Source organism: Microtus oregoni, unplaced genomic scaffold (genome assembly GCF_018167655.1).
Source record: "Microtus oregoni isolate MIOR12 unplaced genomic scaffold, Mior012 000050F_ref0000143, whole genome shotgun sequence".
NCBI classification, from domain to species: domain Eukaryota; kingdom Metazoa; phylum Chordata; class Mammalia; order Rodentia; family Cricetidae; genus Microtus; species Microtus oregoni.
The window spans coordinates 8778380-8802361 of record NW_024543256.1 but is presented as its reverse complement, the minus strand read 5'-3'; the positions used below and the strand labels follow the sequence as shown (position 1 = coordinate 8802361).

At 43.2% G+C, this 23982-nt stretch overlaps 1 protein-coding gene across 1 annotated transcript in view; it reads left to right on the top strand.

Moving 5' to 3' along the window:
* The window catches only part of LOC121437155 (tyrosine-protein kinase BTK-like), a 49775-nt gene that overhangs the window by 5419 nt on the left and 20374 nt on the right, over positions 1-23982 (top strand). The window contains exons 2-5 of the mRNA XM_041637000.1: positions 6210-6375; positions 7296-7394; positions 12812-12880; positions 16075-16156. Of these exons, the coding sequence (XP_041492934.1) occupies positions 6235-6375; positions 7296-7394; positions 12812-12880; positions 16075-16156 (391 nt within the window). The 5' untranslated portion in view covers positions 6210-6234. The remainder of the gene's footprint in view (positions 1-6209; positions 6376-7295; positions 7395-12811; positions 12881-16074; positions 16157-23982) is intronic.

Sequence of the window (23982 nt, the reverse complement as noted above, 5' to 3'; positions counted from 1 at the left end):
GGTTGTGGGAGTCTGGATTTTACTCTAAGGAATGGGAGAGAAACAGTCAAGGGGATAACAAACTATGGAAATTGCAATAACTGTGCAGCTCTAGCTAGAGGCCATCTCACTCCTGGCTCAGAGGGGTGATGGTTGCTTACTTCCTCATACTGCAGCAGTAAACTTTACCTCAGCACAGGCATTTGAGAGAAACAGAAGGCTTCCTCTTGTATGAATTAGATGAGTTGAAGAAAAGAATGAAGGAAGGAAGGAAGGAAGGAAGGAAGGAAGGCAGAGGCAACATCCAGCATATGTCTTACAGGACATAAGAAGACATTATCAGGACTGAAAACAATGCTGGGTCTAACCAGGGAGTGTGTCCACTAAGATTCACAACATAATTGAAGGTCAAAGGTCCCGCGACCTTTACTCTCTGGCACACACAAACAACTGGGCATGGTTTGTTGGAATGCTTTTGATCCTCTGTACTGCTTATGCTACTCACTTGCCTTAGGGTTTTATTTTGTCTTCTGTAATTTGGGTCTGCGTTCTAAAAAAGGTGCTTGATGTCATTCACCATGATGCATGAGTGCTATTATTACAAAGGTCTCCACGACTTAACAGCTAAGAAGACTGGAGTATGCTTGCGCTTTTACCACTACTCATTAGGAAATGGGGGGCAGTGCTCTAAGAGGAACTTCTTAGGTGTTTGGGCTGAAACCGAAGGTAGGACGGATTGCTCATAATCTTGCCAGCTTGTCACTCTGGTGGGAGTCCATTTTAGGCAGAGGCCAAGAAGGAGACTAATGCAGCGAGGTGCAGGGAAAGGTTTGCCTTTCTGTATCCTTTCTCTCTAAAGATCACCAACAAAACATTAGTCCCGTCAATCCACTGCCAGAAGAGAGCAGCAGCTCTGCAGTAGAAAGATGGCGAAGGTCATCGTGAGCATTTGGACATTCCTGGGATCCGTTCTTGTCTTCCTGTCATAATAATAGGACTGTCTGCACAGCAAGACAGCGCCAAATAACTGTGGAGAGCACTGGGCTTTGAAAAAAGACAGCCCCTTTCTCTCCCTACTGAAAAAGAAGTCAGTTTATCAGTGAAAAAAAAAAGGAAAGTGCACCGGGCGGTGGTGGCGCACGCCTTTAATCCCAGCACTTGGGAGGCAGAGGCAGGCGGATCTCTGTGAGTTCGAAGCCAGCCTGGTCTACAAGAGCTAGTTCCTGGACAGGGTCCAAAGGCACAGAGAAACCCTGTCTCGAAAAACCAAAAAAAAAAAAAGAAAAAAAAAAGGAAAGTGACTTGACACTTGACTTGTTTGGTTTCCGTGGTGCCATCAGAAGCAAAAGGAATCTGGTGAAAATAAAGAAATAAAGCTCCACACCCTTGCAGGGAAAGTGTCCTGCTCCTCCCAAAGCTCCGGGGAGAGTTGATGAATTGTTTTTGTTCCATTTTAATGGATACCATCTTTTCATTAATGATTCCAATAAAAACTTTGAATTTATAAAATTGTGCATAAACTTGAGATGGATTGATGTGGCGTGTGTATGTGTGTCTGTCTGTCTGTCTAAAGAAGCCATCGGTGAGCCATGCCTGATGCTGCAGGCCTATAATCTAGATAGCACTCTAGATGCTGAGGCAGCAAGCTTAGGCCTGCCTGGGCCACCAAATGAGCTGAAGGTCAGCATGAGCTACACAGGGAGATGCTGTCTCAGAGATATAATATAAATTTCAAATAGGCTAGTGATGCACCTCGGTGGCTGAGTCCTTGTCTCCCTCGTGCAAGGCCCTGTGTTTCATCTTCAGCACCACAGAGACTCTTTAGTGGTTCATGAAATTTTCTGGAGTGTTCTAAGCATACTGTTCTTCCTACACGAGCACAAATGACATTCTTAAAAGCAACATAGTTACATTACTTTTTTTATTTTTATTTTTTTTTTTATTTTTTTTTTTTTGGTTTTTCGAGACAGGGTTTCTCTGTGGCTTTGGAGCCTGTCCTGGAACTAGCTCTTGTAAACCAGGCTGGTCTTGAACTCACAGAGATCCGCCTGCCTCTGCCTCCCGAGTGCTGGGATTAAAGGCGTGCGCCACCACCGCCCGGCCCTACATTACTTTTTTTAAAGAAAAGGATGATTTACTTTTTAATTTTTATTGCATGGTTTATTGCATGAGTGTTTTGCCTGCAATTACATATATGCACCACCTGAGTGTCTGGTGCCCGTGGAGGTCAGAAGAAAGCACCAAATATCCTGGAACTGCAGTTACAGGTGCTTGTGAGCCGTTTGTATGGGCGCTGGAAATGGAACGCTGGATGCCTGCAAGAGCAAGTGCTCTAAACCATCTTAACCATTGCTCCGTAGTTACCTTACTGCTGCCTGCCATCTAAAAGAAACTAAGGAAAGAGGAGGGGAGGCCAAAGCACCAATCCACTGCAGTAAAACTGTTCTCAACTTGAAGACAAAACTTCTCTCCTTTGTAACCCAGACAGCAGGGTGTTGCGGGAGGTCCTCCCACTCCTCCAGCCTATCACCGCTGAGGTACCAGCCCACTGGGGCGTGGTTTCTCTCCCTTTAAAAAAGCGGCCACTTCCCTCTTCTCTCTCTTCACTTCCTGCTCCGCCTGCGACTAGACTCCTTTCCTGGTTGCGAAGAGGGCTGTTGCCTGGGACAGTTATCTGTAAGTTTTTTCCCCTTTAAATAAATACCACCCTAATAATCATAACCCCGAATTGGTGTGGCATTGTTTGTGACTTACGCCTTCATTTTGGCGCCCAGACGTGTGGACAGCCTAAACCCACTTAAAAAACCTGAGAAGGCTTAAAAATAAGGGAGAGAGAGTTTAACACAGATTTTTGCTGTTTGTTGGTGGCGTGCTGTAGAGAGATTTCCTGATTCGGCAACAGTAGCAGAAAAAATGCTGTGTCATTTTAAAATGCCACTTCCTGGGGCTGTGCCGCCATTGCGATCTCTGTCTGGTTCCTGCGGGAGACAGAGCTTTTGAATAGAGCATTTGGAGTAAAGTGCTACAATTTGTTTGATGGCAACTAGACTCGCTGTGTTCTCGGGTCTGCTCTGCTTGCTAGAGGCAAGCAAGCGCCTCATCTAAGAGAGGCTTCCTGACTCAGCTTTAGCTGCAAAGCCTGCAGCTCATTAAGAGGTCCTACCACGAAACACTTAAACGGTGTTGACGAAAAGCTGAATGCATGCTTTTCGGTTTTCAGCCATAGCAGGAAAAAAGCTGCGCCGTTTAAAAACGCCGGTTTTCTGGGCTGTCCTGCCAGGGCAAACTCTGACTCTTTTACGCAGGCAGCTTGTGCGGTTTGCTAGCACAGGCTGCTGAAGCTCGCTTGCTGGCTACAGCCAGTACCTCAGCCATGAGGCTGGAAAGCTAAGAAATGGACTGGATCTAGCTGGCAAAACCACGCCTTTAATCCTACCAACATTGCTTGGTAAATTAAAGACTCGTGTGGTCAGAAAAAGAGAGATATACAGTAAAGAGAGATTCAAAGACAGAGAAAATTTCTAAATGATTTACAGTGTGTTAAAAATATATGCAGACTAAAAGTTGAAGTTCTTAAAGTAAAAAACAAAAAAAGGAAGAGAGTTGTGTGTGGTAGCACACGCCTTTAATCCCAGTGCCTAGAAGGCAGAGGCAAACAGATCTCTGTGAGTTCAAGGGGTAGTAGTTTACACCTTTAATCCCAATGCCTGGGAGGCAGAGACAGGCGGATCTCTGAGAGTTCAAAGACAGCCTGGTCTACAGAGTTACTTCAGGTCAAAGACACAGAGAACCTATCTCAAAAAGCAAAAAGTTAAAAGTAAAAATAAACAAAATAGAGGTTAAAATAAAACGAACAAAGATGGAAAATACACAGAGAATCTTGATACTGTATGCTATTATGCTCTCTTTAAATTGTTTGAATGCTGAGGAAGGAGCAACAGCTACTAAAAGATATTTGTTTATAAATGCTGCTGAACTAATCCAACATAGATATTTTGTAAATGCCTTGACTTTGAAATTTGGATCTAAGGACATGAAACTTTGGAAAGGAGTTTCTTATTTTGTTTTCACAGAGGATGAGATGCTGTTCATTTCTTCTATTCCGATTTGGTAAGATGGACCACGCCCTCCTGAAGGGTTGCAGTGAACATCTTCAGAAAATTGCTTCGCTCAACTGCCAACTGAGATGAAACTAGCACACAGGTTATACCATGAAAGACCTAATTAACGACGCCCCCATTCAGCCGGAAGCAGTTTGGAGAGAAAAAACTGCGCCCATATTCCCAAATATGGTTTATAAATGTCCTTTTACATTTAAAGGGGGATGATATAGATATGAATAATTTACATTAGTATAGATTTTGCTTTATTGATAGAGATTTACGGTCAATTTTGTTATATGTATAAGTGTTTCTGATTTTGATTAAGGTATTGTGATTGTGTAGTTCATTTAAATATGTACTGTATAATTAAGACATATAGGTTGTTAATGGATAATCATCGATAATAGTAAAGCTTGTAGTCATGTTAGTTAGATTTTCTAGATATATAGAGATGTATTTCAGTTAGATAGACATTCTTCATGTCTTTCAAAGATTACAGAATAGGACATTTAATGTTTTAATAACTGAGGACTTTTCATGACAATGAGACACTCTGCTCCTGGCAGCACCAATCTACTTCAAGAGGAAGATGGGCATCGAAGAGGCTCGTTATGGAGTTTTGATAGCCATTTGGGCAAGAAACTGCTCTTGCCTGGACTATTGCATAAACTGGACACAGAGAACCCGCAGAGAGAGGACTACTGAACTTGCCTAAGGTGAGATGATCTTTCGGGGTTCCTGATTCATTTTGAAAGAGTCTGCGAGACATTCTGCAGGACACAACAGATAGTGACTGAACTGACTTTGAATTTTCCTGCTTTATGGAAATGTCTGCTGGATACCATGGGCCGGAAGGCTGAAGATGGATGCCCCAACGGTACAAAATAACTTTGGGTGACTGTCCAGGCAGCGAGATGTCTCTGTCATTTCTAGAGTTTTAAAAGTTGCTTTTTTCCTGTTTGCTTAGGTAGTATTGTATCTTTCTGGTGTCTTTGATGGAGTTAAGAATAGTTAGTTATAGTTATAGTTTTCCTTAGTTATGATAAAGATTATTGTAACTTTTACTTGATAACTGTTTTGTTATATGTAATTTTGCTATGTTAAAGTTAAAGCCTTTTTTTTTGTTTAAACCGAAAAAGGGGAAATGATGGAGGAAGGTCATTGGCTAATAAAGGAACTGCCCTGGCCCATTTTATTGGTTAGAGGATAGGTGGGAGGAGTAAACAGAACAGAACACTGGGAGGAAGAGGAAGTGAGGTCAGAGACTCCACAGCGCTCTCGGGAGCAGACGCCTGAGAGAGACGCCATGCCCTGCTCCCTGGATGAAGCTCCGACCCAGGATGGACATAGGCTAGAATCTTCCTGGTAAGCGCACCTTGGGGTGCCATACACAGATGATTAGAGATGGGCTAAATTAATATGTGAGAATTAGCCTAGAAGAGAATGGGCCAAGCAGTATTTAAATGAATACAGTTTGTGTGTTGTTATTTCGGGCATAAGCTAGCCGGGCAGGCGGCCGGGGTGCTGGGAATGCAGCCCCGCCGCCCCTATTACTACAGCAGGGCATGAGCTGAATCAGTCGAATGGCAGTTATTGTGTGTTCATAAGTACAGGTGAACACTCCGGTGTCCTTTTGGTGACAAACCTGAATGGGTCATCTCTTGAAAAAATTATATCTATTGTTCAGGAAACTGGCAACGGAAAGTCCAGTATCTGCCATAGTGAAGTTCTGGTGCCCGAATTATCCCTTCTGAGAATATCTGGGTCAAGAGTTTCACAGAAATGCTGGCCTTTTTACAGATTCTGGCCACTTGGCAGAAAAGGATAAACAGTGTAAAGTGGTGTCTCGACGTTACCAAAGGCCTGGTATATGTTGTTGGTTAGCTAGAGCATTCAGTTCCCTTACACAAGAAGCCAGGTGTGGTTTAGTGTTCATTTCACTGAACCTGAAATTTGACAAGAGTTGGGGACTGTGGAAGGAAGAGATCAGACAGACAGAAGGCGCCTTGCTAGTGTTGCGCATGCGTGTTTCATTTCAAACAGGTAGGAGGGCTGAGGAGGACCCAGGAAGGATAGAGGTGACTGTGCTAAATAAAACCTCACGTTCTGTCCTTATCCATAGCACAGCAGCGAGTCCCGGCGAGAGGAAACCATGGCTGCAGTGATCCTGGAGAGCATCTTTCTGAAGCGCTCCCAACAGAAAAAGAAAACATCCCCTTTAAACTTCAAGCAGCGCCTCTTTCTCTTGACTGTGCAGAAACTTTCCTACTATGAGTATGACTTTGAACGTGGGGTAAGTTTCCCAAATGTGAAGTCTGAAATTCACCATTTCAAGGATTTAGTCATCTTCGGCCTTATGTGAGACACGAGATGGGTCTTCCATGGTCAGGGTAGGAGGGCGTAGAAATAAAATTGACCTAAGTACAACAAACTCTGACAAGTATTTCCTAGCCTAGGACTAGGTACAATCATGCCAGGGGAAAAAAAATCAGGTCTTTAATCCCAGCACTCAGGAGGAAGAGGCAGGCAGATCCCTGTGAGTTCAAGGTCAGCCTGTTCTACAGAACTAGTTCCAGGACAGGCTCCAAAGCTACAGAGAAAACCTGTCTCGAAAAACAAAACAAAACAAAACAGAAGAAGGTGATAGAATCTTGTGGTTGGTAATAACTCATATGAGCCAGGCGGTGGTGGTGCATTCCTTTAATCCCAGCACTTGGGAGGCAGAGACAGGTGGATCTCTGAGTTTGAGGCCACCCTGGTCTACAGACTGATTTCTGTAGGCCAGGCTCCAAAGCTAAAGAGAAATTCTGTCTCGAACCACCCCCCCCTCCAAAAAACCCACAATTCATATGCTTGTTGAGAATAAAATCCAAGAAGTCATCATTGCCTATTTCTTGTGACAAAATTGCACATAATTGTTTATCCTTCTATGTAATGTGTCTCCAATTTGGTATTTAAAGGTTAGATAGATGTTGGGTTCTGCCATGGGCACACACCTTTAATCCCAGCACTCAGTTGGGTATACATAGTGAGTTCCAGGCCAGCGAGGGCTGCATAGTGAGACCCCATCCCAAAAATAAACAGAAATGGGTTCAGGGTTCTGTTAGGCTTTATGTACCACCTCGCCACAGAGACTGATTAAATAACAATGTGTAAATGCCTGATTGCCTGAACATTCTTAATCTTTTTCCATTTTCTTCCTCATTCCTTCAGCGAAGAGGCAGCAAGAAAGGTTCAATAGATGTGGAGAAGATCACCTGCGTTGAAACAGTGGTTCCTGAAAAAAATCCTCCACCAGAAAGACAGATTCCGGTAAGAAGAAGTCAGGGTCAAGGAGGGAGAGCTACGGGGTTGGAAGGCATTTGGAACTTCCAAGTACTCCAAATAGAATGGCACTGTTGTGCACTATATAACAGTCTTGTTTCTGTAGGGAGCCAGCGAGCTTGTCTGTGGGTAAGGGAAAATGCTGCCAAGCCTGATGACCTGAGTTCTATCCGTAAACCTTACATAGTGGAAGCAGAGAGCCAACTCCTGAAAATCATCCTCTCATCTCCACATGAGAACTGCGGCGCGAGTGTGGACACACACATGCCCATGCACACACACACCCATGCACACACACACACACGAAACAGAGAGAATGTAAGAATGTAAGAAAGGAAAGAAAAGTCAGTTTTTTATTCAGATTGGGAGATGGCTCAGTGGTAAAGTGTTTGCCAGACAAGCCCGAGGAGGACTTGAGAATCCTAAAGCCACACCCAGCAGTGCATCTGTAATCTTGGCACCCTGATGGTAAGGGAGGTGGAGACAACTAGTCTGGCATATGCAACAGCTAAAAAAGTGATCACGTCTCAAAGAAGGTGAAAGATGAGGACTGACACTTGAGGCTATGCCCTGACCTCCACAGACACACATACATGCAGAGAGAGAGAGAGAGAGAGAGAGAGAGAGAGAGAGAGAGAGATTAAGAAAGAATTTGCCAAAAGAGAATTTGCTTGCTTTTGTTGTTGTTGTTTTGTTTTGTTTTCAAGACAGGGCTTCTCTGTAACTTTGGAGCCTGTCCTGGAAGTATCTCTTAGTTCCAGGCTGGCCTCGAACTCACAGAAATCTGCTGCCTCTGCCTCCCGAGTGATGGAATTAAAGGCGTGTGACACCACCACCGGGCTTGCTTGCATTTTTAAAAAAAATTTGTCTTAGTTTTAATTATGTGGTGTGTGTGTGTGCGCGCACGCGCGCGTGTGCATGTTTGTGTTTGTGTGTTTACCCCCAGAGGCCAGTGTCAGATTCCTGAGTTAGAATTTCAAGCAGTTATGAGTGGGCATGGCTTTTTGGGAACAAGCATGGACCCTCTGGGGGAGCAGTTATGTGCTCTTAACCACTGAGCCATCCTTTCCAGCCTGAAAGGTCTTCAGTCTCCCACAAATTGGTGATACCAAGTCAGCATCTTTCCTTCTTAGCAGGTACACACTTAACCTGGAAAACTTTACAACCCCTGACATAAAATACTGCTGGACTGCCCTCTCACAGGGGCAAAGAGGACTGAATTTCCTCCTTCAGCTGTCAGTGTCAGAGTTATGGCTTGAGGAAGTCTCCATGCCAAGGCTGAATCACGGGAGAGTTGATTTTTAAAGAGTTGCATGTATGTATGTATGTGTGTGTGTATGTATGTATGTATGTGAGTCTCACTCTGTCTGGGATTCACCATGCAGCTCAGGTTGACCTTTAATTCTTTGCAATTCTACCTCAGCCCTCCAAGTGCTGTAATCTCAAGCATGAAATTAGAGTCTATTTTTTTAAATTTCACAATTGCTATTTTATCATTTGTTTGTGTGGGGGTATTTTGCCTGTATGTATGTCTGTGCACTACATTCTCGCCTTGTACCTACCTGAAGATGCCAGGGGAGGCATTGGATCACCTGGAGCTTTACTTCCAGATGCTTGTTAACCACCATATGGGTGCGGGGAACTAAACCAGGGTCCTCTAGAAGAGTAGTCAGTGCTCTTTACTGCTGAGCCATCTTTCCATCTCCAAGATTAGATTCTTTAATATCTTAAGATCTATTCTCCCTGAATTCCCAGGCTCTTTCCAGGGAATAGCACCTGCTGATTATTGAGCTGATTTTTTAAGTGAGTTTTTAATATTTATTTATTTATTATGTATACAATATTCTGTCTGCTTGCATGCCTGAAGAGGGCACCAGACCTCATTACAGATGGCTGTGAGCCACCATGTGGTTGAAGAGCAGGCAATGCTCTTAACCACTGAGCCATCTCTCCAGCCCTGAGCTGATTTTTTTTTATCATTTTATTTTTCCTGTTTATAGGAGTATGCCTATCTAGTATAGAAACTGGAAAATATAGAAATAAGAAAACTAAGAAAAATGATGTATAATCCCACTATTCACTTAAATAATAATTACCATCCTGGCACATACAGGTTTTAATATATCTTCTCTACTAACAGCAGACATGCACTAATATATATTATATAATTAGAACACAATACTACTATATACCTTGCTTTGCAATTTACCTTTATTTTCTTTGGGAAGGAGTTGGTGTTTTGGATTTTTTGATTTATTTTTTTCTGGGTGTATGTGGTCTAAGTGTATGCAAATGTGTGCACACCTGCTTGTGTGCATGTGGAAGCCAGAGGTCCAAGTCAGGGGCCATTCTCTGTCATTTTCCTCCTCCTTTTCCCTTTGAAATGTTTTCATTATATGTATCTATCCATCTGTCTGTCTACTTATTTATTTGAGACAGGTTCTCACTATGGACACCTGGCTGGCCAGGATCTCACTCTGTAGCCCAGGCTGAACTCAAACTCAGAGATCCACCTGCCACTGCCTCCTGAGTGCTGGGATTAAAGGCATGTACCAGTATGCCTGGCTATACTTACCTATCTCTATATTTAGCTATCTAGCTGGCTTGCTATTGCAGGTAAGTGGTTGAGGGCCAACGTGCCACAGCATGAGTAAGGAAACCAGAGGACAGCTTGAGGAAATCAGTTCTCTGGGCCATTTTGTTGGCCCTCTCCACCTTATTTTGAAAAACCATTTTATTATTTTATGTATATGGGTATTTTGACTGTATGTGTACCATATGGTTACAGTGCCTGAGCGGCCAGAAGAGAGAGTCAGATTCCCTGAAATTGGAATGACAGACATTTGTAAGCGGCCATGTTGGTGTTGGGAGTCAATCCTGGGTCCTCTGCAAAAGTAACCAGTGCTCTTAGCCGCTGAGCCATCTCTCCAGCACCCCGCCCTTATTTTTTTTAAGGCTTATTATTATGTGAATGTTTGCATGTATGTATGTGCCCTGCATACATACCTAGTACCAGGTGCCAGTGGAGGTCAGAACACTGCTTCAGATCTAGCGTAGGATTCCATGGAGCTGAAGTTACAGACAATTGTGAGCCTCCATGTAGGTACTGGGAATCAAATCTGGGTCCTTTGAAGGTTAGCAAGTGTTTTTAACTGCTGAGCCACCTTCAGTCCCAACATTTTGAAGATGCTTGAGAGTGTTTTCCTGCATGTATATAAATGTAGCATGTGTGTGTATGTGCCTGGTGAGACTAGAGGCCAGAAGAGGGTGTCGGATCCACTGGACCTGACGTGATAGGTGTTTGTGAGCTGTGGCGTGCATCCTGAGAGTTAAACTCCTTTGCAAGAGCAGCAAGTGCTCTTAGCTGCTGAGCCATCTCTCTGGCCCCAATGCTTTTGGTATTTTTGTTTCTATTTCATTTCATTTTCTAGAAGTGGAATTGTGGTATCTTACAGTCCTGTTAACTATGTAGGGTGGTATTTTCTCCATCTTTATAACTTGAAATATTTTAAATACTAGTTAATTTTTCAGAGAAGAAAAATATTTCATTAGTGACTTAATTTTACTTATAAGACTAAACAATGTGTCTACTGCTCATTTCTATTTTTTCATTTGTGAATTGCATGTTCATCTTTTAGCCCACTCTTATTGAGATATTTAATGTGTTTTTAACACTTTCAAAGACATCTTGATATAAGAGTCCTTTGTCAATATTAGTGTGTTGAAAATATTCTTCCAGTTTTTTTTTTTTTTTTTTTTTTTTTTTTGGTTTTTCGAGACAGGGTTTCTCTGTGGCTTTGGAGCCTGTCCTGGAACTAGCTCTGTAGACCAGGCTAGTCTCGAACTCACGGAGATCCGCCTGCCTCTGCCTCCCGAGTGCTGGGATTAAAGGCGTGCGCCACCATCGCCCCGGCTCTTCCAGTTTTTTTTAAATCTCTCACTTTGGTTTGGTTTATCTTATTCTGCCCACCTAGTGGTTTCTTTCCTTCCTTCATTCTTTCCCTTAGTCTTCTCTCTCTCTCTCTCTCTCTCTCTCTCTCTCTCTCGTCTCACTATGTATTTCTGCCTGACCAAGCTGGCCTTGAACTTACAGAGAGCAGCCTCTGCCTCCCAGGTGGTAAGATAAAATGCATGTGCCACCACATACAGCTCTGTCTTCCTTTTGTTTCTGTCTTTCTTTTTCTGTGGGTGTTTTTACAGCTCGGGTATAACCCAGATTGGCTTGATCTCCCTCTGGAGCCTCAGGCTTCCAAGCACTGGGATTACAGGTGCACTCTATCACTCCCAGATCATAATTTCTTTATATGTTTTTGCCTTGCTGGTAATTGAACCCAGAACTTCATGCGCATAAGGCAAGCACTCTAGCACTGCGCTGCAGCCCCATCCCTTCATAGCTCTACTTTCACTGTCTGCTCTTAAATCCATTTGAACTTTACACTGGGGTATTATGCGAAGTGGCTATCCAATTCCTAGCACCAATTATTGAGAAGCTACAGTTTTGCTAATGATTTGGAATATCTATGGGTATATGGGAAATAATCATTAAGAAATTCTTTTCAGGCCCGGAGAGTTGGTTCAGTAGTTAAGAGCAATTGCTGCTCTTGCAGAGAGCGTAAGTACAGTTCCCAGCACCCAGAGTGGATGGCTCACAGTCACCATAATTCCAGTTCCTGGGCACACGTGCTTTTTTTTCTGGCTTCAGTAGACATTTCACACACACACACACACACACAAAAAAAAATAAGTATTTTTTTTTAAAAAAATAAGAGCTTTTTGCAAATGTTTTCTGCATCCATGCTAAAATATCTCCCAAACGTAAAGAAATTCCGAAAAGAGCAGCACTTCTGTCTTACTTATGTTTTGGTTACGGTGATAGAACACCATGACAAAACAACTTATAAAAGAAAGTGTTCGGGTGGTGATGGCGCACACCTTTAATCCCAGCACTCGAGAGGCAGAGGCAGGCGGATCTCTGAGTTCAAGACCAGCCTGGTCTACAAGAGCTAGTTCCAGGACTGGCTTCATAGCTGCTGGGAAACCCTGTATAGAAAAACAAAAAAACAAAAACAAAAAAAAATAGAAAGAAAATGTTTAGTTTGGGGCTTGGCTTCAGCGGGTTAGTTCATGATGATAGAGTAAAGGCATGTCCACAGAACAGCCTAGAGCTTACATCTTGATCCACAATTTGGAAACTGAGAGGCTGGGAATGAGTCTTTTGAAACCCCAAAGCCTCGCTCCAGTGACACGCCTCCTGCAACAAGACCACACCTCCTAATCCTTCCCCACAGAAGTTCCACCAATCAAAGACCAAGTATTCAAATATATGTAAACCAATGGGGGCCATTCACATTCAAACCTCCACAACATCCACAGGTAACCATATTTCCTTTCTTCTTTCATTACAGAGGAGGGGTGAGGAGTCTAGTGAAATGGAACAGATTTCAATCATTGAAAGGTTCCCGTACCCATTCCAGGTGAGTTATTTTGTGTAACCCACTCCGGAAAAGCCTCTGTAATGAAGTCACTAGGGATCGGGTGAAGGATACTAGGTTCCGGTGAGCAGAAATTGAAGTAGTCAAGGAAGTCCTGTTAGGGAACCAGGCCCCTGCATGGTATGCTGTCACTGCGATGAGTTTTCAGCAGAGAAAAAGTTTATCTCCAAGGAAGACACTCGTGGAAATAGGAGACACGAGTCTCAAAGTGTCTTCCCTGAAAAGGTTGAAGGGCATTTATCAGAAAAATAAGTGGGGCTTCTTAACGTGTGGAGACAGGGTTAAAGATAACCAGTCATCAGCAAATGCACAGTCAATTGTCACAGCTCTTCATGGGACCTGTGTTCAGAAAATGGCATAATATGGGGGTGGGGTTTTCAGCTCTACTAGACCATTCTTTGAGAATCTGCACAGGCTCAAGGGGGGAGTCAATGGTTTCTCCTAATTTCGTATCTCTCTCCATTTTACTTTCTCCTAATTCTCCTCTCTCTCTCTCTCTCTCTCTCTCTCTCTCTCTCTCTCTCCCACTCACTGTCCCTTCTAACGCCCTCTCCTAGCCGTTTCCGCTTTTGCCATAACCCTCTTTCTCTCCCTCCTAACCCCCATCTTCTTTTTAGTCCTCTTTGTCTCTATTCTAAACTCTAAACTCTCCATCTTAATCTTCCTCTTCCTGTCTCCTCCAATTTTTAAAAAGATGAGGTCTCTTTATGAGCTGTAAAGCAGATCTCAAACTTACAACCTCCTACCATAGCCTTCCAATTGCTGGGATTACAGGTTTATTAACTAGTGCTACCACATCTAGTCAGAACTGGTGATACTGCTTGCTAAGAGATTTTGGCAGCCTCTGAAAGGTAACCTAGGAAACCATTATTGTAATTAACTCTATGTCAGAGGTCTTATCTACAGCAAAGCTCGGGCTGGCTAATACATATCCCAGCTGTGTCACTTGCAGGATTAATGATTTCTTTTGAAGTCAAATAAAAGCAACAAAACATAGGCTTGTGTACATGAGATTAGGCCAGCTGTGTTTGTTGGCTGGGAACAACAGAAGCTATGATGCTGGCTTTCCATAGAGTCTTAGAGAGAGAGGTCTTATTCTTTGAATGCTAACATTCATGAGAACGGCTCTCAGGTCCCCACGAGATGCTTCTGAGCTGCAAATGAGATCTGTTTGCTATTGGAAGCCCTTCACTTATTAAATATGCAGCAGAAGCCTCTTGGCAATCCAGCAAAGGATTGTTTGTTTATTTCCATCTAAAAATTTTACAATGTATGAGATTGACAAGCATGTTTGATTTTGTATTTTCCGCATCTATACAGGTTCTTTCTATATTTACACCTCAAAAATACTATAAATCAATGCCAGTCCTATTCTGATATGTCTTGTTTATGATGGCTGAATTAAAAGAGACACTCTGCTTGTTGACTGCTCATGTCACTTCCCTCTGGCTCTGCATGTCTACTTATTGGTGGTCACGTGGGTTGAAAAGACCAGAGAGGAAAGGGGTAGTATTAGGAAGTGCAGTGTGGGGAAGGCTTATGAGATGTAAACCTATGCTCCAGTCTAGTCTGAAATAGGTCAACAACATTGTTTTGATAGCTAGAGCATAAGCCATAGCAAAGAGTACGATTTGGCCTTCGAATGGGCTTGCTTGTATCCTGAGAACTGTGGAGGCAACACGCAGTGAATGTAGCAGCCTCGGCAGCAGTGAAAGCCAGAAAAGGAAGTGGAAAGTCTCAGGGGAGGGGGCTTTCTGTCAGGGATGTATGAGCACAAACAAGACCAGCAAGCAAAAAGAAAAATGTAAAATGATCTCTTTCGTGGCTGACTGTTAGAAAACTCGTGAGGGAAGGGTGTTTGTGACATGGTTTTTATTACCACTGTCTTTTAACCCGATGATCTCACTTGGCTGCACGAGCCGATGATGATGAATTATATAAAGAACGTTAATTCATAATTCAAAAATAACTTTTATTTGACTTTAGAATTCATTCCATGATGCCTACTAACTCTGTGAGGGTTAGACCTAGCTCTTTTTTGAGACACTATTTCACTGTGTACCTCAGGCTAGGCTAGCCTTCTTCTGCCTCAGCCTCCCCAGCGATGGGATTACAGGTGTAAGTTACCATGCTTGACTCCAAAATAAAATCTTTTATATTTTATGCGTCTGTGTAGTACCCAGCATAATGAACGTGGTAAGTGATGGGCTGGAGATATGGCTCAGTGGTTAAGAGCACTGGCTGCTCTTCCGGAGGGCCTGAGTTCAATTCCCAGCACCCACATGGTGGCTCACAACCATCTGTAATGAGATCTAGTGCCCTCTTCTGGCATGCTGGCATACATGGAGGCAGAATGTCGTATACATAATAAATAGATCAATAAATACTTAAAAAATGAACGTGTTAAGTGTTAAAAAACAATACTGATTTGATGATAGTCCCTGAAGTATACTTACTCAATTTGAAGTAACTTTGTAGCTCTAAATTTTTTTTGGCAAATAATGAGAGAAAGCCCCTGAAAAGGGTTGTTAATAGTCATGAATGAAAATTTACTTCCTCTTTTCCAATTTGAAAAACCCACAAATACTAATCAAAGTTTAGGTCATATACATTGCCTTTCAATTTACTTCCATAAAAACCAAAATTTAATAATAAAATATCCCTTGTTTGTTTTGGGGCTTGTTTTTGTTTTTCAAGACAGGGTTTCGCTGTAGTTTTAGAACCTGTCCTGAAACTAGCTCTTGTAGACCAGGCTGGCCTTGAACTCACAGAGATCCACCTGTCTCTGCCTCCTGAGTGCTGGGATTAAAGGCATGCGCCACCACTGCCCGGCTAAAATATCCCTTGTTAAAGAAAAAAAAAAAAAACTCTACCAAATGCTAAGTGAGATATTGTGGACTAAATAGGCACATAAATTAAAATATACATCAAAAGGGCTTAAGAGTATTGAAAAGCCAAGGGCTTTGAGGTCTTGCATCCCTGGACTTAAGTGTTCAGGAATTCTTCAACTGGTTTACCTGACCCCCAGACCACAGCTAACTGAAGACCCTGGTTTTCTTTCTTTCTTTTATACAACAGATATACAATGTTGTTTCTTAAGATTCACTTATTGCTTTAAGATTTTTCTTCTATTTTCTGATCCCTAACCTTGAAATGTGGTATGTTCATAATTCCAGGTTGTATATGATGAAGGACCTCTCTATGTTTTCTCCCCAACTGAAGAGCTGAGAAAGCGTTGGATTCACCAGCTCAAAAATGGTGAGTTTTACTTGGAAAGTAAACTAGTTTTAAAAAGGAAAAGAGAACCGAGTGGTGGTGAAGCACACCTTTAATCCCAGCACTGGGGAGGCAGAGGCAGGTGGATATCTATGAGTCCAAGGCCAGCCTGGTCTACAAGAGCTAGTGCCAGGAAAGGTTCCAAAGCTACAGAGAAACCCTGATTAAAAAACAACAACAACAAAAGTAAAAGAAAGAAATCATAAAAAAGAGAGGAGATGTGAGAGAGAGAAGGAAAATTGAGGTATAGAGAAAGAAAGAATGAATTAACGGAAGAGAAAGGACTCAGAGGAGGGAGAGAAAGATCGAGACGGTTTGCCTCAACATATGAACAGAAGATGACATACTAGACTGAATTGTAACCTAGTCCTGTCATCTCTCCAGTGCAATTTTGTGCTTTATTATACTATGATGATGATGATGTTGATGATGGTGATGTGTGTGTCTGTCTGCCACAACATGTATGTGGAGATACTTTCAGTAGTTGGCTTTCTCCTTGCATTGCATATGAAAGCTCCTTTACCCAGGAAACCATCTCAGCAGTCCTTTCTTTTTTAATATATATGTATGCATTTTTTATTACAATTTTTTGAGCTCTACATTTTTCTCTGCTCCCCTCCCTGCCTCTACCCTCCCCCATTCAACCCTCCTGTAAGGTCCCCATGCTCCCAATTTACTCAGGAGATCTTGTCTTTTTTTACTTCCCATGTAGATTAGATCTATGTAAGTCTCTCTTAGTGTCTGCATTGTTGTCTAAGTTCTCTAGGATTGTGCTTTGTAGGCTGGTTTTCTTTGCTTTATGTTTAAAAACTGTCTATGAGTGAGTACATGTGATAATTGTTTTTCTGTGTCTGGGTTACCTCACTCAAAATAATGTTTTCTATCTCCATCCATGTTTCTGCAAAATTCAAGATGTCGTTATTTTTTTCTGCTGTGTAGTACTCCGTTGTGTAAATGAACCACATTTTCCTTATCCATTCTTCGACTGAGGAGCATTTAGGTTGTTTCCAGGTTCTGACTATGACAAACAAAGCTTCAGTAGCCCTTTCTAATGCAGTTTTGTAACTGTGAACACCTTCATTTTCTTATTTATATAAAACTTTCACTAACAATATCATGCAAATGCTGCACCATTTACAAAGGTGATATGTTGCTCAGTGATTATCCAATATTTCAAGTCCTGGATATGAAATACCTAGCTCTAGAAATTAATTAGCTGGGGTGTGGCAGTGCTTGAAGCCAGAGACAAAGAGTTCAGTTTCAAGCCACTTTCTATTATTGACTTTAGGCAAGTAAGCCATGGGCTTCTTGGTGGTCTAGCTTTTCCTCCCAAATGGCAATGATGCTAATGCCTGCCATACCCACCTCCAGAGTTGCCTAAGAATCAAACAAATAATAACACGTGTGAAAGTATGAGAAAAACCATAAGGCACCAGATAGAATGGGGCAAGCATCTCCTCACTGTGGGGCACTATCTCTGAAGGAGCTAGCTTGTAGTCATTGCTTTGGGAAGACCTAAACTTGAATATTTCCTCAGGGCTTCACCACACAGTGGTAGAGATAAGTTTCGCTGCAGATGCTTGCAGCACAGGATGCATGCACAGAGTCTCGTGTGTATATATAGCGACATGTCAAGTGACTGAGAGATTAACTGGTTGAGTTGACATCAGGAAAGGCTGCCTCGAGAAACAGGAAGGAGGGCAGCCTGATAACGGCACAGTTGGGTTATTGCACGACAGCCCTTTGTCTTCACGAACATTTAGACTCCAATACTCAGCGGTTTGCCTTAAAAGTATACTTAGTACACATTGAAATCACCAATTCTTTCAAACTGAAGGAGAAAAGGATGGGAAGGACCATTTAGTTATTGAGTTCTTACTGTGTAGCCGACACGGAGCTAAGTAAAAAGCTCTGGATTAACTGTGTTTCGTTCTCACAGTAATCTTGGACTAAGAGCAACAGTAACTAGCACGTTACAGGCAATGACTGTATACCAGGATCTGTGATAAGTGCTTCAAATGTGTCGGCTTATTCAATCCTCACAATAATTTTCTGATTTAGCTCTCTCCTATTTCCACGTGAAAGAACTGAGACTCAAAGAAACGACATGCCCGCTCATGAGCATGTACCAGTCAGTGGTGAAGCCTGGCTACAGGCTCGAGATTCGATTCGCAAAACAAATAGACTTTCGCCAGGCCAGAGAACTATTCCTAGTGACTGGTATAAGAACTACCGAGGCATCGAGATTTGTACCTCTTTGGTTTCTTCGACAGTGTTGCATTCAATCACACAGAAAGCCATTGATAAACAGATACCCAAATAGATTTTTCTATGGGAGTAAGTACCTGCCACCAATTTAGGCTCTGCACGAATGGCTGACAGTGAGTTAGGAAACAGGAAGCCACGGGCAGCCTATCTGAGGAGAAGCAAGGGAGAAATGTGTGAGTTGGCAGTTCTTTTACACTTCAAACATTAATTTCCAAACCAAGCTCATTAACCAAAATTACAATAGGCTAAGCATAAAGCCAAGATGACAAAAACACTGTCTCTTCAGCTGGTTTGCTAATGGTCAGTAGACCTAGGTCAGGGTACCTAGGTGCAGTTTTGCGCTCCCTTCTGCTTTGCTGAAGATGCGCCCGGTATAACTTGTCAGACCTCTTTGGCCATCCCACAGGGGACAAAGCAGAAACTGCTGCTTCTTCTTCTTCGCAACTTAATTGGGCTTTATTACTGTCCTTAATTATTTTTAGATATCTTCAGAACATACTTTACACACAAAAAAATGTTACAGAGGTGTTATATGAGAAACCGTGTTTCATTGCTTGCTATTTTTAAATTGTGGTCTTTCTTTCTTCTCCCCCCCCCCACAAAAAAACCTACAGGACTGAAGATGTATCTCAGTGGTCAAGGGCTTGCCTAGCATGTGCAAGCCCTGGGCCTTGCTACCTAGACTATTAAAATACAAAGGCAAAACTTCAGTGTGGAAGTAGTTCCATGCGCTAAAGCTGGGCTAAGGACAAGTATGGTGTGTCACTGGCTTGCATGGAAACAGCAGCCAGAGCTCACCTAACAGTGACTTCTTTTAGAATCAACTAGGCTTTCAGTTGCCTGAGTCACCCTGAGCAGACGAAGCAGGAGCAGCTTCTGGCGATTTGTATTGTTGCTTTGTTGCTGAGAGATTCAGATGGAAGTCTTAATAATCTCAGGATAGTCTTTGGTGCTAATAATGGGGGAAAAGGGGAGCTGTCCTGCTTGTGGTAGTGCACGCCGTTCGTTCCTTTGGTGTGCCCAAAGGAGGTAGCATTGAGAGGTATTAATCGTAGAGAGGCATGGAGGCGCCTTCCAAAGTATTCGATCTCAGTGAGGGGAAGCACCGAGGGACAGAAGTGGCTTGCTATACACCATAGGTCTGCGTCTTTATCCTAAGTACGTTGTACCTCAATTTTTAAAGCAGGACCTAATATCCAGCTGCTGTGTTTTCTGTTTCCTCTTTCTTCTCCTCCTCCTCCTCCTTCACCTCCTCTTCCTCCTTTACCAGCGCATCTTCCCCTTCCTCCTCCTCTTCTTCCTCCTCCACCTTTTATTAAATTTGAGAGCATGTGTGTACAAACATGAGCACCATGCAACAAGTCTGGAGGTCAGAGGACAACTTGCCTTGTGGGATTCAAGTCTCTCTTCTCATCATGTGGATCCTGGGTATTGAAGTCAGGTTAGCAGATTTGCTAGTAGGAGCCTTTACCTGCCTCTTTCTATTTTTATTTTACTTTATGACCGTATCTCATAATGTAGCCCAGGCCGGTATTAAACTTAGGGCCAGCCTTCTGACTCAACCCTATCAGTGCTAGGATTACAGGCGTGAATCACCACACCAGGTTTATGGTGACTTTCTCAATGGAATCTTCCATAAAATAGCCATATCACCAGAACTTAGACACGAGCTCTTTCGTTCCGTTTTTCTTGAACACAACAATGGGTACTTCTACATTAAAACAACACGCATTTCTCTCCTATCCCTCCTCCTCCTCTTTAGTGCTAGTACAGAAAACCAGGGCCTTGCTCATGCTAGGCACTTGTTTTGTTGCTGAACTATACACCTCAGTCTCACATCTATTCTTGAATTTGTTTGGTCAAGCTCAACAAAGCCTATCCTAATTGACCTTCAGATACAACCGCCCTGATCTCATCAAAATTGACGGCGCAATGGCACAAGCAGAGTTTCAATAACAAATAAGGGCAGCGAATTATGCCTGTTTGAAACAGAATTTTAGACAGTCTTCTGGTAGCGTGAGTGCCATAGATCAGGCTTTCAAATACTCAGAGAGTAAGCACCAACCATTGAGCTTACTGAAGCTATCAGTCTCCCCTCTGTTCTCCTGATGGAACACCCGCTTTTATAATTCGTTTCTAAGTCGCTGGAAATGCCAGGCTTCGATGTACAACAAAAGTAGGGATGCTGTCTTCAAACTTTTGTTGTCCTTGTGCTCTTTGGCTTTGTCTTGTTTGTTTCGAGACAGGGTCTCACTATGTAGACCAATCTAGTTTAAAATTCACTGTGCCCCTGAGGCTGGCCTCAGACTCATGGCTCTTCCTACTTTAAAGTTCCAAGTGCTGAAGCAGCCATAATGCAGCAGGCCTGGCCACAGAGTAGGCAACCCTTCTACCTTGGAACTACCAATCCCAGGAGACTTCTTATTTTATTTTATTTTATTTTATGCATGTTAGTGTTTTGCCTCTATGTATGGATGTGCACCTTGTGCATGCTGGGTGCCAACAGAGGTCAGAAGGCAGCATCGGGTCTCCTGGAACTGGAGTTGCATATGTTTGTGACCTACTATGTGGGGGCTGGGAATCAAAGCCAAGTCCTCCGCTAGAGCACCAAGTGCTCTTAACAGCTGAGCCTACTCTCCAGCCCTCCCTCCCAGAGGGACTTCTTAAGAAACAGACACTATTCGGGAATGTAAGTAGTTCCTTTTTGTTGTTCCTTTGGGGCTAGAGTCTCACCACAGAGCCCCGACTGCTCTGGAACTTGTTTTGTAACCCAGGTTGACCCTGAACTTCTGCCTGAGACTCCCAAGTGCTGGGATTACAGACGTGGGCCTATAATTTTTTTTTTTAAGACAGGGTCTCACTTGCTATGCAGCTTTGGAAGACCTGGAGCTCCCTTTGTAGATAGTTCTAGCTTGGAATTCAGAGATCTGCCTGCCTCAGCCTTCTGAGTGCTGGAATTAAAGGCATAGCCCGCTATACCAGGTGGCAAAAGGATTCTTTCTTCCTTTCTTCTTCTTCTTCTTCTTCTTCTTCTTCTTCTTCTTCTTCTTCTTCTCCTTCTCCTTCTCCTCCTCCTCCTCCTCCTCCTCCTCCTCCTCCTCCTCCTCCTCCTTCTTATTTTTGTGACAGTGTTTCTCTTTGAAACTGTCCTGGCCTGGAACTCCCTTTGTAGATCAGGCTGGCCTTGAACTCACAGAGATCTGCCTGCCTCTCTCTGCCTCCCGAGTGCTGGGATTAAAGGCTGCACCACCACAGTCCGCACGTACTGAGAGGATACTGAGTATCTTGAAACTGGAGAAAGTAGGAAGCTTTATCCTACACCCACACCAGTAGCCTATATGCATAGACTGGTTTGTCAGAGTGGCCCAGTGTTAAGTATTCTAGCAGTGTCTATCGGTGCCTGTCCTCCACAAGGCACAGAGGAACTGGAGGTCTTAAAGCCCTTGGTGAAGGGAGCGGGGAGAAACAGAGGGCGCTTGTGGTCAGAGCAATTAGCCCAGGCAGGCTGGAGTTTCAGTGGCATTATTTAGAAATACCAGCGCCTGCTAATAATTACAGGTAGATGAACTGCTGGTCACTTGTATTACATTAGTATTTTTCAAGTCTCTATAGGTGATGCAACTGCCACCACACTGTGCGTGGTAATGTGAAGAGGAACCCTGAGAAGTTGGCAGGGGAAAGTGGGTAAAAGTCTCAAAGGTCGTGATGAGGAACTGGGAATGCGGCTCGGTAGTACAGCACTAGCCTAGTGCGCTCAGTTCCTAGCACTGCATGCACCCCTTCCCCAGTGCATGCTGCACCCCCCGTTCATGTTGTGAAAAGCACCTTTTTTTGTTGTTTTGCTTGTTTGTTTTTTGAGAGAGGGTTTCCTGTAGCGCAGACTGGTCTTGAACTTGCTACGTACTTAAGAATGGATGGCCTTGAACTTCAGCCTCTACTCCTGAGTCCTGGGATTACCAGTGCATGCCACTACATCTGTTTTTGTCTTGTTTCATTTTATTTTGTTCGTTTTGTTTTTCGAGACAGGGTTTCTCTGTGTAGATTTGGGGCCTGTCCTGGAACTCACTCTGTAGACCAGCTGGCCTCGAACTCTGCCCACCTCTACCTCCCGAGGCCTTTGCCACCACCACCTGGCTCCCTACACCTGTTTCATGAGGGATTGAACCCAGGGTCTTGTGCACGCTAAGCTTGTGCTCTATCTAGTGGTCTTGTGCACGCTAAACTTGTGCTCTATCTAGTGAGCTACATCTTCAGCTTAGGGTTTTTTTTGTTTTGTTTTGTTTTGTTTTTTGAGACAGGGTTTCTCTGTGGCTTTGGAGCCTGTCCTGGAACTAGCTCTGTAGACCAGGCTGGTCTCGAACTCACAGAGATCCGCCTGCATCTGCCTCTCGAGTGCTGGGATTAAAGGAGTGCGCCACCACCACCTGGCTAGCTTAGGGGTTTTGTATTGTATGTAGCCCAGCCAAACTTTGAACTTTTGATCTTCCTGTCTCAGCCTTCCAAGTGCTGGGATTATAGTCATGCACTTTTTACTTTTATGTTACTTTTAGCTTGTTCACCTGTAAAATACAAATGGCCCTTCAGATTTCTAGGCTTCTTCCCACAGCTTTAAACGAATAAGGAATGACTAGTAAGCTCTCAGAACTTAAGGTATTTTCTACACTGGAATGTTCTGGTTTTGATCTCATGTTATAAAAGAGTCTTCTTGGCAGTAGTGTGCATGTGTTTGGAGCAGCCTGGGTCTTTGTCCCAGTGCCCAATGTTGTCAGCTGTTTCCACTGTCCACTCCCCACCCCCACTTTTTAAAGATTTATTTATTTTTTTTATGTATACAGTGTTCTGCCTGCATGTATCTCTTCAGGCCAGAAGAGGGCGCCAGATCTCATGGTTGTGAAACCATGTACTTGCTGCAATTTGAACTCAGGACCTCTTGTTTCCACTGTCTGACTTTTCTCAGTTATCCCACACCATCCTAGACGCCTTTTAAATGGGACTCTCCTGCCCCCACCTCCCACCTTGATTTCCTTCTCTGACATCCATCTCAGTTACAGTTTGCAGACCGCAGTTAAGTTTTCTAAGTGGGGTCTGAGAATCCAGTTCAGGGTGTCAGGCTTCAGTGATAAGTACTTTCACCATCTGTCTATTTGTCCTGCCCTGGATCCTTTTTTAAAAATGAAACTATTTTTAATACAATATATTTTGATCATGGTTTCCCCTTCCCCCAACTCCTCCTAGACTCTAGAATAATCTTCCCCATCTTCCTACCCAGCTTTATATTGTCTCTCTAAAAAAAAATGAAAATCAAGACAAAATAGCAAGAAGAACCCCTAAGACAAAAAAAAAAATGTTTTGAAATTGAGTTCTCTGTAAGTTTCTTTTTTTTAAAAACAGTTTTTCGAGACAGGGTTTCTCTGTGGCTTTGGAGCCTGTCCTGGAACTAGCTCTTGTAGACCAGGCTGGCCTCAAACTCACAGAGATCCGCCACCACCGCCTGGCCAACTGTAAGGTTCTTGAGATGCCACTGAGTTAATTAATTATGA